The 14434-nt window shown below is 38.1% G+C and overlaps 1 protein-coding gene across 1 annotated transcript in view; it reads right to left on the reverse strand.

Annotated features, from left to right (window-relative positions):
- The window catches only part of col1a2 (collagen, type I, alpha 2), a 30986-nt gene that overhangs the window by 1224 nt on the left and 15328 nt on the right, over positions 1 to 14434 (reverse strand). Inside the window, exons 22-49 of the mRNA XM_059012378.1 lie at positions 13452 to 13505; positions 13064 to 13162; positions 12669 to 12722; positions 12221 to 12274; positions 11932 to 11985; positions 11618 to 11671; positions 11450 to 11494; positions 10837 to 10935; positions 9390 to 9497; positions 9165 to 9218; positions 8429 to 8482; positions 8054 to 8107; positions 7326 to 7379; positions 7109 to 7216; positions 6793 to 6846; positions 6641 to 6694; positions 5848 to 6009; positions 5487 to 5594; positions 5028 to 5135; positions 4427 to 4480; positions 4209 to 4316; positions 2855 to 2908; positions 2465 to 2572; positions 2105 to 2158; positions 1887 to 1994; positions 1361 to 1607; positions 717 to 901; positions 78 to 320 (exon numbers count right to left, since the gene is read on the reverse strand). Coding sequence (XP_058868361.1) covers positions 78 to 320; positions 717 to 901; positions 1361 to 1607; positions 1887 to 1994; positions 2105 to 2158; positions 2465 to 2572; positions 2855 to 2908; positions 4209 to 4316; positions 4427 to 4480; positions 5028 to 5135; positions 5487 to 5594; positions 5848 to 6009; positions 6641 to 6694; positions 6793 to 6846; positions 7109 to 7216; positions 7326 to 7379; positions 8054 to 8107; positions 8429 to 8482; positions 9165 to 9218; positions 9390 to 9497; positions 10837 to 10935; positions 11450 to 11494; positions 11618 to 11671; positions 11932 to 11985; positions 12221 to 12274; positions 12669 to 12722; positions 13064 to 13162; positions 13452 to 13505 — 2592 coding nt within the window. The remainder of the gene's footprint in view (positions 1 to 77; positions 321 to 716; positions 902 to 1360; positions 1608 to 1886; positions 1995 to 2104; positions 2159 to 2464; positions 2573 to 2854; positions 2909 to 4208; positions 4317 to 4426; positions 4481 to 5027; positions 5136 to 5486; positions 5595 to 5847; positions 6010 to 6640; positions 6695 to 6792; positions 6847 to 7108; positions 7217 to 7325; positions 7380 to 8053; positions 8108 to 8428; positions 8483 to 9164; positions 9219 to 9389; positions 9498 to 10836; positions 10936 to 11449; positions 11495 to 11617; positions 11672 to 11931; positions 11986 to 12220; positions 12275 to 12668; positions 12723 to 13063; positions 13163 to 13451; positions 13506 to 14434) is intronic.

Below are 14434 nucleotides of genomic sequence, written 5' to 3' on the forward strand. Positions count from 1 at the left end.
CAGTATAGCTTGGAATATAGGATAGGTGATTACTGTACTTTTTTATTTTTTGAAAAAAACAATCATGTATAACTTACAGTGCAGTCATCCTCCAGCACGCTGAATGTAAAGCGGCTGTTACCCTCAGCTCTGAGCTCAACATCATTGGAGCCTTGCAGCAGGACAGCCTTCTTCAGGTTGCCAGCTTCAGCATCCATGTAAGCGATGCTGTTCTTGCAGTGGTAGGTGATGTTCTGAGAGGCCTGGTTGGCGAGCAGACGCATGAAAGCAAGCTGGGTGGCCATGGTCTGAGGAGTCATGCTTTCGTCGTTGTATTCAAACTAGAAAAAAAGAGAACACCAATTAAAATGTACATATTGATGTACTTGGTTTTCATTTCTGTCTATCAACTGTCTGCTACAAATGTGATGGCTGTATATTGTTTTTTCTATGAAAAGGAGTCAAAGCTCCAAAGATAATATGTGTTTCGGTCTATGTAGCCCCAAAGCTACAGATATACACTACAAAATGGAACAGACAAAACTCATGAAGAATTGGCATGTTGTCAAATGCATAGGAATTCAATGTAAATACTGAAAAAAATAAAGCTTTAGAAATACAACCCATTGTGCCTATGAGTCTATGTTTTCCTCACCTAAAATAAATGACCTGCACATTTTTTTTTTTAAGGTACCAAGGGTGTGCTGGTGAAAATATTTGGTTTATTAAAGCTGTACCTGAGTGCCACCATTGATAGTTTCTCCAAACCATGTGTGCTTCTTGTCTTTGGCATTTCTGTACCAGTTCTTGCGTGGGATGCTTGCAGGGTTGGGGGAGATGCAGGTCTCTCCAGTGCTGAAGTCACAGTGAACCTTGATGGCATCCATGATGCAGCCCTGGTTGGGGTCAATCCAGTAGTACCCTGGAGAAGATACCAAAGCCAGGTCAGTATTGATTGAAGTCAGTATATGATTGCACCACTTAAAAATGAGATTGAGATATATTGTGTTCTCTTTTCTGTTATTCTAACTCAAGTGAGTCCTGGGTATGATCATCCATTATGGCCATCAAACCCCTGCCCTCTCTAAGGGAATATCAGTAAATGCAGCATAGAGATTTCTGGTACACTGTCTTTTTTGGTTAATAAATTGTTGGTAATGAAAAGCTACTTTATAAATATTTGTACCATCCAATTGAGCAAGTTTTTGTAGGAGACCACCTCATGAGACCTGTTGCTTTCAGAACGGGTTCAGTCAATTACATTGATCCAAACCTGCTGTAGAAGACCATCAGTAACAGGAGACCACTGTCCTCCTGAACCAAGCAAGGTTGTCTACAGCAGGTGTTTACCGCTATAAAGAACAGGTGGTCAAAAACATACCGCTGCTCCATTCTGGGTGGCTGAGTCTAATGTCACGACAGGTACGAGCTGGGTTCTTCTTGGAGCCCTCTGGGGTGAGGAGGTTGTTGATCTGGTTGTTCAGGGACTTCAGGGTGGCACCAATTTCGTAGTCCTTGGCTTTTTGGGTGGCCTGGTCAGCTCTGTATTCTCCCTCATATCCAGAAACTTCATAACCACCACCAGAGATACCAGGCAAACCAGGAAGTCCGGGAGAACCAGGGGGGCCCTAAAGGGAACAGATTTGTGTTATTTTCCCCTTTTTTACTTGACACTACTTCATACTATTCATTTCTAGTCCTTGTACCAGTCCTTGCATAAATTGTTTTCTAAGACCTTAGAGACTAATGGGCTTTTTTTTCCTTCTGCTCAATGCAAATTATCCCAATACCTACAGTAAGGTTATTTGGTAACATGATTACACTTTATTTTAAATTTTGAATCCTGCAGCAGTTCTTATAGCACTACTAGATCATGACTTTGAAGGTTGCATTAACTTTATACTCACAGTTGGACCGCTTTGACCATTGGGACCACGAGAACCGGCTGGGCCGATAGGACCAGGGTGTCCAGGCTGACCATCCTTGCCAGGTGGACCAGATGGACCAGCAGGACCCTAAAAGCAATGATATGAACAATTACTTTAATAAAATATTTTAAAACTGATTTTCTAAAATGAATTGCTTAATGTTGTATATGTTGTAGTGTTCACATGGGTTTACTTACTCTTGGGCCAGAAGGACCAGTTTGACCAGCAGAACCTTGTTCACCACTTGGACCCTGTTAAGGTAAAAATAATTATAGCATTATAGTACAATAGTAATCTATAAAGCTGAGCATGTAGATCAAATTATTTTAACTTGAGAAAACACTGATTTAAAACAGGTGTTTGTGGAGTGTTTAACATATTGTCACTAGAGAGCATAGGAACTATAGTTGGGACGTGGAGGCCTTGAAATTGATGTGGAAGCCAACTCTTGGAGGCCAAAATACATGTTTTGGCTACTTTGGACAACTCAGATTGTTTTGGTTAATTCTTATAAGTTTATTACTATTTAAGGTGCTGTAAAACAAAAGAGTACTTACTGAAGGACCAGGCAGACCTTGCATACCGGAATGGCCTCTGAGTCCCTTCATGCCTCTTTCACCTTTCTCTCCAGCAACACCCTTCTCACCACGTGGGCCTTGAGGTCCCTACAGAATAAACAAAAAGGTTTATTATTAAATACAGGACAAGGCATGGAAATGCAGTGCAAACATTTTTTTCCTTCATTGCACTACATGCAGTGTCTTCTCCTTCGCTATATGTTACAGACCAGTGAAATAACTGCAGCATTATGAATGTGTTTTCTTTAAATAAGCAAAAAAAACAATTAGAAAAACATTTGAAAATGAAGATATTTTTACAAAACCTTACTGAAAAATGTTATCTTGTTGGACTGTGCTTTGTGTATAAAACTGAAACAGGATACTTACAGAAATACCTCTTGCACCAGCTGGGCCAAGGGGGCCTTGAGGTCCACCGGAACCCTAAACATGAAGCATGAAAACAAGTCAAATACAAAGGACATCAGTATTTATATATATATACACTTTTTTATTGGAACTTATTATCCTACACACATGGGGGTTGCAAATCCCATGTATTTTCCATACATGCCAGTCGAGCAAAGTTAAACTTTCAAGGAAAACATTACAGTATGTCATTTTGTATACAGTAGTAACTTAGCTTTAGTTTTAGCATAAAAAAGACCTATATTCATTTTTGAGGAAGATCAACCGATAATTCCCCTTTATTTAATTTTGATAATGTAAATTTGTGAATAACAATTCCCATCTTGGATTAGGTCACCCATGCATAATAGGAAATAGTCTCTCACTTCAAGAGTTCCATTGAGGAAGCATTTCCATTTTGTTTGGTATTGTGTAACTGTCAAAGCTAAGGAACCAAATAGTTTCCTTTCTCCTGAATGGTTGTAAGTGTGGTACTTGTAGGGTTAATATTATTGATAGAAACTAAATTTAATAGATATAAGATGTCTTCATGGGAAAATAAATTGTGTCTGCATAGCAAACAACTATATTAAGAATGCAGACGAGGGGGTTTATGAAAAGGAACCAAGTTGCGGTTTGACGTAAGGTGAAAGTGAAGCGAGAGTACCTGTGTCTGCCTGAAGGGGGTGCACTTTGATTGAACTCAAGAACACTCGCCCTGCTTACTAGAGGAAATGCTGCTGTTGACTACAATTAGCATGTCAGCAATAACCGTCAACTTATAGCTCAAAGCTTCATAAAGGCATATAAATATAGGCACAGGACATACACTTTTTGATACACGCACCAAATCCTTCACCTTGAAGGTACATGCCCAGATGGATAGGTAATTGAGCTCTACCTTTACCTCTGTAATAACTAGTGCTAAATTATTTTGTATAAAGATAATGTTTAAGTAAGTGTGTAACTCTTGAATATTGGAATAAATAAATGATCTATGTTAAATTCTTAATTACTGTTTGGACATTATAAATTATAAACCACAATTAGTTTCTTTACAAACTGATAGAACCTTACCAGAGATATCATAGTGGTTTATATGAGGTATCTACTCAGACGTGTGTAGATATCGTTCCATATGTGATTACTGGGATTACTTTTACTTTTCGGATGTTGGATTTTTGTTAGGAATGAATTATTTCTCATCACTCTATTATAAAACAAAATACATGACAGACTTCATTTTTCACCCATTAATAGTTGGTCAAAATGAGGCACACGTGACAAGTCTTGCCAACAGATGTCCTGTAAACACAAAGCAGGGAATGATACATACAGATTCTCCACGGTTTCCTGGTCTGCCAGCTGCACCAGCTGGTCCGGGAGCACCAGGAGCTCCGGATGCGCCAGCAATGCCAGCGGGACCACCCTCACCACGATCTCCCTGGTGAAGAGGTGGGGGAAAACACACTTGTTATATCAAATGTCCTAGAGACAATACAACTTCTTATTTATGCATGATATTAAATATTTCAATGAACTGAAACTGCTCACCTTGAAGCCAGGGGCACCGTTACGGCCAGGTGGACCATCATTACCAGGGTGTCCCTGTTAAGCAGACATACAAACATTGTCAAAGATATGAGTGAATTAAGAACATCTTTGTGTTATGTGGTCTTAAGTTAATAAAATAGCTTTCATATTGGTCATGTTTTAGAAAATAACTCATTTCATTGGTACAACAATTAGCACTAGGATAATGTTTCTTGTTCTTAACATTGCCTTTTCTTTTTAAAACTTGAAAAACAAGGCAAATACCTAACAAAAGTTGAATCTAAAAAAAAAAAAAAAACATAACAAAGGGCAATTACAATACTTGGCCATGAGAAGGCGATATAAACTCTCACTAGAATCAATGGAAAACAATACTGATGAGGAACAGAAAGGTTTAAATCACAACCAATTCACTATTTATACTCCATACATATGATCTATATAAAAACCACCACAATTTAATTGTAACCCTATTTAGACTACTGATGTTTGCTTCAAATGAACTAAGAACAATCAGTGTTTCAAATTGCAAATAAATATTGAATCGGCAATGTAACAGTTTGATCTGCCTCTCATTAAAAGAACATGCTCTTGTACTTACATCACGTCCTGTCTCGCCTGGTGCGCCGGTCATACCAGGAGCACCCATATTACCGGCTGCACCACGTGGGCCTTGTGCACCTGCTGGACCTAGTTTACCGGACTCACCCTAAAACACACAAAATAACAAATGAAAGAGCTTGGGTCAATGCAACAATGCAATAAAAAGGTCATTTTCTCCCTTTCCGTAGTTTTTTTCACAGCATACAGCTATATTAATGGCCTCTTAAAATTACTACTAACACCCCATTGCTTCAGTATCCTGGGGCGTCAAAACTGCATCCTTCACACAAGTGACATGTGACAACCTAGGCCATGGTATTCAGTTTCTCACTGAATTACAGTGAATGGGGCCATTGGGAAAATTTCAATTACTAAATGAAAGTCAAAACTTAATTCAAATGAATAAAAATCAATATTACACAATATTTGTTTCAGTGAAAATGCAACATATACTTACGGAGCCACCTGCACCACCGGGGAGACCACGATCTCCTCTTGAGCCAGGCAGACCAACAATACCAGGGGAACCGAGAACACCACTAGGACCTGAGATACCAGGGGGACCCTGCAGAGGTAACAAATATTTAAAATTATAAGAAAGAAGCATCACATTTTCTTTTCAGTGCACACAGTTCCCCGAACAATAGTGATGAATGGGAAAAACCTGAACCATCAGTAGTTGTTTAAAATCAAAATGAAGGTCCAAAATTAAGTAATTTGTTCTTTCTTTATTTTTCTAAAACTGTGATTCGTAAACTAGAATTTAGTAGTGTTCTTGACAAATGGGGGAGTAAAAAAACAAACCAAAACTGACTTACGGGAGGACCAGATTCGCCAGATGGGCCTTTCTCACCAGCCATACCAGAAGGACCAACCATGCCTTGCTCACCGGGACGGCCAGCTGGTCCAGTATCACCACGGGCGCCTCTGGGTCCATCCTTACCAGCATTGCCAGGGGGACCAGGTGGGCCACTAATACCCTACAAAGCAAAGGAGTGAGAATTAAGGAGACTATTGGGAATCCTGTCCTGAATAGTGACTGATTGTTGTACCAAACTGTGTGGTGGTTTTGTGATATGGCTGACTGCACATTGAGTACTAAGATTGGATCATCAAATGCATTTTTTTGTCACTCTTAATTCCATAAACTTCTACACAGTCCACTGCATTGCAGTTTACATACATTCTCTAGTACATTAAGTTGCCCTAGGCAGTTGGCTGCCATTTTAAGCGTTTTCATTAAAAAAAAAAAACCCCAAAAAACTGTTGCACTTATAAATAAGAAGTTCCACAGTCATGTAATCTATTGCAAAACATACCAATCAATCAATCAATCAATCTTTATTTTATACAGCGCCTTTCACAGTGGACCACCATCACAAAGCGCTTTACAAGATGCAGTAACAACAAGAGAATCCATAATACTTTAAATACAGGGAAATGCATAATACATGGTATAGAGTACAAAACAATGCATAATCCATTAAATACAGTGTATACCCACATCATATTATCCAGTACCTGCTACTCACTGCCTTGAAACTAACATCTTAGTAAACTTCCTCTCAAGAATAATACTGTAGGTTAGTTAACTGTTCTAGAAATACTTACAGCAGGGCCAGGGCCACCAACTCTACCAGCACTACCAGGGAAACCAGTCATACCCTAAAGTGGAAAAGAACAGAGGAAATAAATATAGGCTCCATCCATCAAACAAATTATTAACAAATTAAAATATGATTCAGGAAAATGACAACACTTACAGTGGGACCCACATCACCACGGGGACCAGGGGGACCACCTGGACCAGAAGGACCCTAAATACAAAGTAAACAGTATATTGTGTGAAATGCATTAGGTCATAACAATATTTTGTTTGGTTGTTTTCATATCTAGTTTTGTTTAAAGTAAGGACTAGCACACTACCTAGTCGAGGTGAGTGGAGTTTCCTGTATTATGGTACATGCATGCATGCTGCCAATTTTAAGAGGCTTAAAAGTTACTACACTACAGTGTAGTACTATTAGTGCACCTGAGGTAATTCTGATATTCAATAAAATGTTATCCATATGAACTTACCGCGGGTCCTGAGCTTCCTGCAGGTCCTGTAGGACCTTGGGGACCAATATCTCCTTTGGGTCCTCCTGGGCCTCTCTCTCCTCTTGCACCAGGTTGACCATCAGCACCCTGCAAGCAAACAAAGTTGCATTAGATTGAGCAAAGAATAAAAAAACAAAACATTAGTATAATGAAATAGAAGAGCTTCAGAAAGCGCTTTCATTGACGTGATACTTACAGGAGGACCAGCAAATCCAGGAGCACCAGCAGGTCCTACTTCACCACGCTCACCCTACAGAAGAAAGAACACACCATTGTTTACATCATTGGATTGGTCATTGCTATTAATTCAAATAGGATATTTCTATGTATTAGGGGCTTCTTTAAGGGAAGGGGAACACAATGGAGGAGTCTGACCTCTGATATCTACAGTGGAGGTAGGGGCAAACACAGTGACAGGCTTTGCAATATTGATTCAGTAATGATGATGATGATGCACTTAGCTTAAGTCATGCATGACCACAACTTTAAAAGTTGGCCATCCATAGCTAAGATGACTTGGGGTGGGTTTGAGTTCAAAAGCCTACTACATTTCTTTCTCAGTACCATAACCTTTGGAGTGATAACAGGTAATCCCCCAAAGTTAATAACTATTAGGCTGCTAATGGCTCCCTACCAGAAGATACATTTCAGATTTACTAGAGACTACTGAGGTTGTTGTTGAATGAGATTCAGACTCAGTTCGGGCTCGGAGTTTAACACAAGTTCCTCACTTTGTATATTGACTATCAGTGATTTGGATTTGAACTACAGTCCGAAGATAAGTTATCTATTAGCAAGACCTTGAAAGGAAAATGTTGTTTGAACGAGCTGACAAAAGCTATTTAGTGTTTTACAGGCATTGTTAGTAGCCAGTGCTGTGTGTGGTTGTTTTGTTTCATGTTTAAAAGCCATGTTGATACTTACAGAGGGACCACGAGGACCAGCAGGACCAGAGGCACCATTAGGACCAGATTCACCCTTAAATAAAGACAAAGATGAAGACTCAAGGATTGTTTGGTATCAACAATGCATTACTGTTATGAGTATTAACTATGCAATTACTTAATAGATTATTGAACCATTCAAAATTATAATTATCTGGTTTATTTTGTTTCAATTTCTAATTCTTAATTCTTTGCAGTACAATGTGATACCCTTTTATGATCTTAATCTGAAGCTAGGTTTTCTCTTGTAACTGTTCACATACAGCTAAACATGATTGTCTATTTATTTAGTATAGTAAGGTTTATCCACATTAGAGAGACATGTGTTAAACTGGGTGATGATGTGAAGCTTTACCTTGTCACCAGTTGCACCAGAAGGTCCAGGTGGGCCGCTTGGTCCGGGAGCACCCTAAAAGTGAACAAAAAAAGGGTATTAAAACACATACTGACAAGAAGTTCTCAAAACTACAGTATAACCTAAATGGGGTCACACTCTCTCTTTGCAATGACATGTTGCATTATGCATCTAAACATTCTGGCATTCTAATTGGCCCCCTAAAGCACTCAACATCTTTTTTAAGTGTGTTGTTTGGCCACAGATATGTTTTGCCAATCCAATAGCAACTGGGTAAACAAGATGCGAATGTGGTGGTCAGTTTGAGTTCTTCAAATGCATTACAGGACATTTATGAATTTCTTTGTGAAATTGAGCCAGGGAATGGCTTCTTAATCCAAAACTAATCCAATTTTAAATAAAATAAACATGGTGACAACTTTCTTTTTTCATTATATGTTTGTTAATTTATTTTTTTATGACAAGGGGACCCAAGGGTCACAAACGGAGATTAGATAAAGGGGCATTCAGAACAGAAAATAGGAGGCACTTTTTTACACAGAGAATTGTGAGGGTCTGGAACCAACTCCCCAGTAATGTTGTTGAAGCTGAAACCCTGGGATCCTTCAAGAAGCTGGGATCAATAAGATACTAACAACCAAATGAGCCAGATTGGCCAAATGGCTTACTCTCGTTTGTAAACTTTCTTATGTTCTTAATAATTTAGTTTAAAGCATGTTTTAAAATATATACTTACACGTCCACCATCTCTGCCAGTGTTACCATCAGGACCCTTTGATCCGGTCTCACCCTAATTTGTAGAAATTAAGAGAGATTTTAGTTAAATTCCTGAAAATATGTGTATATACTCTTCATTAAATAATGATCATTTTAGATGAGTTCTCTACTATTATTTGACACTTGTCATCTAATACTCAAGTGAAAGCATTATAATATATAACCAAATATCTTCTTGACTCACCTTTTCACCTTTGCCACCAGGAATGCCAGCAGCACCACGCTCACCTGGCATTCCAGAGGCACCCTGATAACCAGCAGCACCGACAGCACCAACATTACCAGGTTCCCCCTGTGGACAAGCAACACATATTGTATTACGTGAATGCACAAATGCAGGTATCAGATTATCAGATTCAATGTCACACGCAAACTTGATGCCCATATGTCCTTTTGTTTCTGGCCTCAGTACCCAAAGGTGTATGCTTCTTTTGTGGTTTTCTGTGGCCATTAGAACACTAGAAGCCCATTAGCTCCTGGGATGCCTTAAGAAAGGCATCTAATGTTAATGTGTGGGTAAATTCTCCCATTATTAAACATGCTATGCTTTACATACCATTAATATTCTTTGTAAAACTATTCTAAACGAGCAACACTAGGATTATAATGTTGACATAGAGACATTCAGAGCCCATAGTGGACTTTGGATTTACGAGGTTACGTTGAGTAGGGTGACTAGGACGACTAGATAAAACCTTGTATGTAGAAATATATTCTACGTTTAGACAAGGAAGTTTAGATTAAGACCTGGGTATCAGGTTTATTTTATAGGCGACAACAGTTAAATAAAACAATGCTTAACCCTTTGCGGTCCATTGTCGGACCTGGTCCGACATTGCAATTATTCCTATCAGGTCCATTGTCGGACCCTGTCCGACATCATTATAGAAACGCAAAAAACAGGTTTTAGTCATTTTTTCTCCGGAAAAAATCGAGAAAACCATTCAATGGCCGAGTGGGAACGACAGGAGCCGAGACAAGTCGAAAAAAAAAAAAAAGAAAAAAGGCGTATCTCATGATTAGTCATACATGGCCCTGGTATCAGATAACGGGGGCGGTCGTAAGTAAACAAGCTGGCTGCCTGTGAATCAGCGCACAGAGAACACGGACATTTGCAGAGCTTTTTTGAGATGTTATAGTAATAAAATAATGACTTGGATCGCATTATTGAGGAGTTTGGTGATAAAAACAAGTGATCAGGAGATGATTGATCGGTATGTACGACTATTATTATTATTATTATTTATTTCTTACATAGGTGAAAGCTATAGCGAACGAAAGGGTGGGGCGGGGCTGCTGATGCCTAGTGAGTGCTTTGTTGATATGCAGGGCCATTTAAACCCGTTTCACTGTGAAAAAAATTACTTTTAAACAGCGCGTCTAAAATTAACTGCGCGTGTGAAAATAAATTAGACCTGGCGTGCCTGACGCGCATTTAATAAATGGACCGCAAAGAGTTAATATCAAATATACTGTTGGGTATGGACCTTCCCCAAGAATTATATACCAACATTCCTTATTCTGGGAAGAAGCAGACCTCCAATGACAAAAATACATATTTTGTGGACTGACAAGCTCATTGGCATCGCCAGTCTATTCTTTACCAGTTAGCCTCTCTCATGTTTATTTACCTTGCCGCCATCAGTCCCAGGACTACCAGAAGGACCACGTGGGCCCGCTGGTCCTTGAGCACCCTGAGAACCAGCTGCGCCTGGGTTACCACGCTCACCCTGTAAAGATAGATAGACAAAACTCAATATCTGTGTACACTTGACATGCATGCATCATTTATACTATGGTATGTTAACATCCTCTTCATGTGTCACACCCATGTCCTGTTTCTCCAGGACTCTAGAAAGAGTGTCAGTGGATGAGTTAAACATTAGCCAATGCATCATTCTTCACCTTATAAATCAATAGACATTGGCTGACCTGGATCTGAGGTAATGTTTTGGATCAGCTTACAACCATACACATAAGGCTCTTGTTTTTTTCATTATTTCATAGGTTACGTCTAGATTAGTTTGTTAATACTTTTGCATTCATTTATTTCATTGAAAAGCAGTTGCAATACTGTTAAAAATATTACTTGTTTCAGTTTGTTTATTTTTTTACTTTACCTATTTTACTTTAACATGTATGTAGAAGACAAATATGTGTAATTATTACTTGATTTGCAAGGTGAGTTAGCCTCTATGTATGGAAGCATATGAAACATCTGAGTTCCTCTCAAAAACAACTTACTCTTAAACCAGCAGGGCCCGGCAAACCAGAATCACCAGCAATACCCTATAAAAAAGAGAAATGAACATATTTTAGTTTATAATACAGTGTTGAGTATAATTCACTGATAATTGTCAGTTATTTTTCTTGTATCTTTATCTATACTCTATATAAGACCAGTTTACTTACCCTGTCGCCGACTTTGCCAGCTTCACCAGCAGGACCAGCAGGACCAGGAAGACCCTGTTAAAAAAAACACAGAAAAATGAACCTGCATCAAAAATATTCTACTGCTAACATTTTGGTCATATTATTTATCTACATTAAACTAATGGAAGTATAAATAATGGGTTGCATTGTAAATATTACAATTTGAAATTCCAGCAGCCCAGAACAACCCCCCCTCCCCTACCATTACAATTAGATATGATTCAGTCCCAAAAGTTTTATGGGCAATAATGAACATCAGTAATCAGTACAGTGTCATGTTTCAGAAAACTTACCTGGAAACCAGGAGCACCAGCGGGACCTTGTTCTCCTTTCTCTCCAGCATTACCCTAAACAGAAAAAAATACTATGTAAACTAGGATTTTGAATACATTAAACTTAAGAAACTATTAACAGCAGTACCCTTAAATATGTATTGTTATAATACGATTATAAAGAACCTTGTATTATCCAAATTAGAGAAGCATGGTTTTATTTTGTGTAACGTGACATATCACATCAGGAAATTCTCAGTACTTTACACATGACTTAAGATTAATATAGTGTTTTCATAGTTATACTTACTGCAACACCTGGAAGACCTTGAGGACCAGTGTTGCCATCAGGGCCAGGAGCTCCCTTGTTAGAAAAAAAAAGAAAAAAGAAATCAATTTATATCTGGTTTCTTTTTTTAAGAATCTTTATCATGCAGTTTAGGATATAATCTATTCATAAATGCAGGAAATTATTTTGATTTAATTACTGTACAATATAAGAAGTGATGTTAACTCATAGCTAATGGTACATGTAATACACAAAGTGTTCACCAATGTCAGTGTCAACTTAAGCCTAACAGAAAGTTCACAGCTGGGTTGTGGAGAGTGTCGCCCAGTGAATAGCTGAGCCCATGAACCTTTGACCTTCTGAACTGTTGCTCATTACTTTAATGGATAGTGGATAGTAATATGCACTATAAGTAAAAGGTGCACTAGCTACATGCCATCCAATAATATATACTAGACCAGAAACTTACTCTTGCACCAACGGGACCAGCAGGTCCCTTTTCACCAGGTTTGCCAGGAAGCCCCTAAAACAAGAAAGAAAGACAGGTGTCAGGTTTGTGCATTTCATTGAAGTTATGGTGTTGTCTAGCATTTATCTTTGAAGGCAACTCAAAATTAAGTAAGTGAACTGTTGGAGGCTAGTGTATGTTCCTCCATTATGTGTATAATCTTTATACTTTGACGAGTAATATTTTACTTTGTTAGAAAATGGAGAGGAAAAAAATAAAAAAATAAAATACTGTTCAGCTCATTATAACAGGACACTTTAAAATGACTGTATTTAATATTTAGTTTTATGACAGAACATGTCTTGATAATGTGTCACTGAATTCCTTCTTAATTATGAGCATGCTTATTAACTTACAGCAGGGCCTTTGGGGCCAGGGAACCCAATGTTTCCAGGCTGACCTCTTGGACCAGCTGGACCAGGGGCACCAGATCGACCATCTTGACCATTAGCACCCTAAAGACAGGAGTTTAAACCATCACTTACAAAGAATAACAGCAAAAATCAAACTATTACTAAATCTATCACATTTCCACTATGATGTTGCATAGATATTAAAGAGGGAAAAATAAATCTGTTTTTAGCTGCATACATTTTCATTGGCAACAGTCCGCCTTCATAAATGTATATTTGTATCTATATACTGTACAATATGTGTACAGTCTATCTATCTATCTATCTATCTATCTATCTATCTATCTATCTATCTATCTATCTATCATCAGAATAAAAAAGAGATACTTACAGCGGGTCCTTCCTTTCCGGGAGGTCCAGACTTGCCAGAGTTTCCAGGATAACCCTGAAATGAAAACAGGTAATACCGTTTTTTACACCATATCATTTTAGTGTATTATTTTTGGAATAATAAAATAGTCCAGTTTGCTAGAATGCTTTTCATTTTGTGCTATGAACATTTATTTTTTCCATGTTTTGCTGTAGGATATTGCTTCTGTGTAAGAACTTATCATGTCTGAGGGCCAGTCATTTTACCTTTTAAACATAATGTGATATAGACTTTAAATATGGATTCAGATTTTTGTCATCGAGGTCTGTATATTACCTACTATTAATGTATTACTAAACAGCATTCTAGGTTTATTAGTGTCCTGTTGGTGGTTTGACTGTGTGAGTGTATTGATACATCCAGCAAGTATATAAGTTAAAAGCTGTAAAAATAGTAGACAAGAGAAAGAATTCCACACTCGTATGTATATCTATATGTGTGAATTGTGGTGGGTTATATGTTCATATAACAAAATGCTGTATATGATGACCACCATTTGATATAATGGAAAGTAAACATTATTGAGTTTGTTAAGCACATTCAACTGGAGTAAGGATAACTATAACTGCAGTTACTTAAGCCTGCTTCTTATTCTTGGCAACCTTGTAATTGCATCAATATCCATCACTGTACTATGTACAGAAGACTTTTGCTAATCCAAAACCATTAGGATTTGTCCTGGTTCAGATTAATGATGGTTCAGTGGCTTTCATCAAAAAACATAAAAAAACTGTAATAACTCTGAATAAAATACAGAGGCAGATTGTGTGCTTTATACAATTAAAATAGAATTATGATTTTGAAATGTGGTTCCTACAGTTGCAATCAGCTTGTATTTCATTAGTGAGTCTACTGTACTGCCCAGAGAACACTACTGAGCTTGTGATTTGAGTTCTGACTTGTCTGATGGGCTAAATAAGGTTGAAATATGGTACCTGTGGAGG

Source organism: Acipenser ruthenus, chromosome 3, assembly GCF_902713425.1.
Source record: "Acipenser ruthenus chromosome 3, fAciRut3.2 maternal haplotype, whole genome shotgun sequence".
Classification (NCBI taxonomy): domain Eukaryota; kingdom Metazoa; phylum Chordata; class Actinopteri; order Acipenseriformes; family Acipenseridae; genus Acipenser; species Acipenser ruthenus.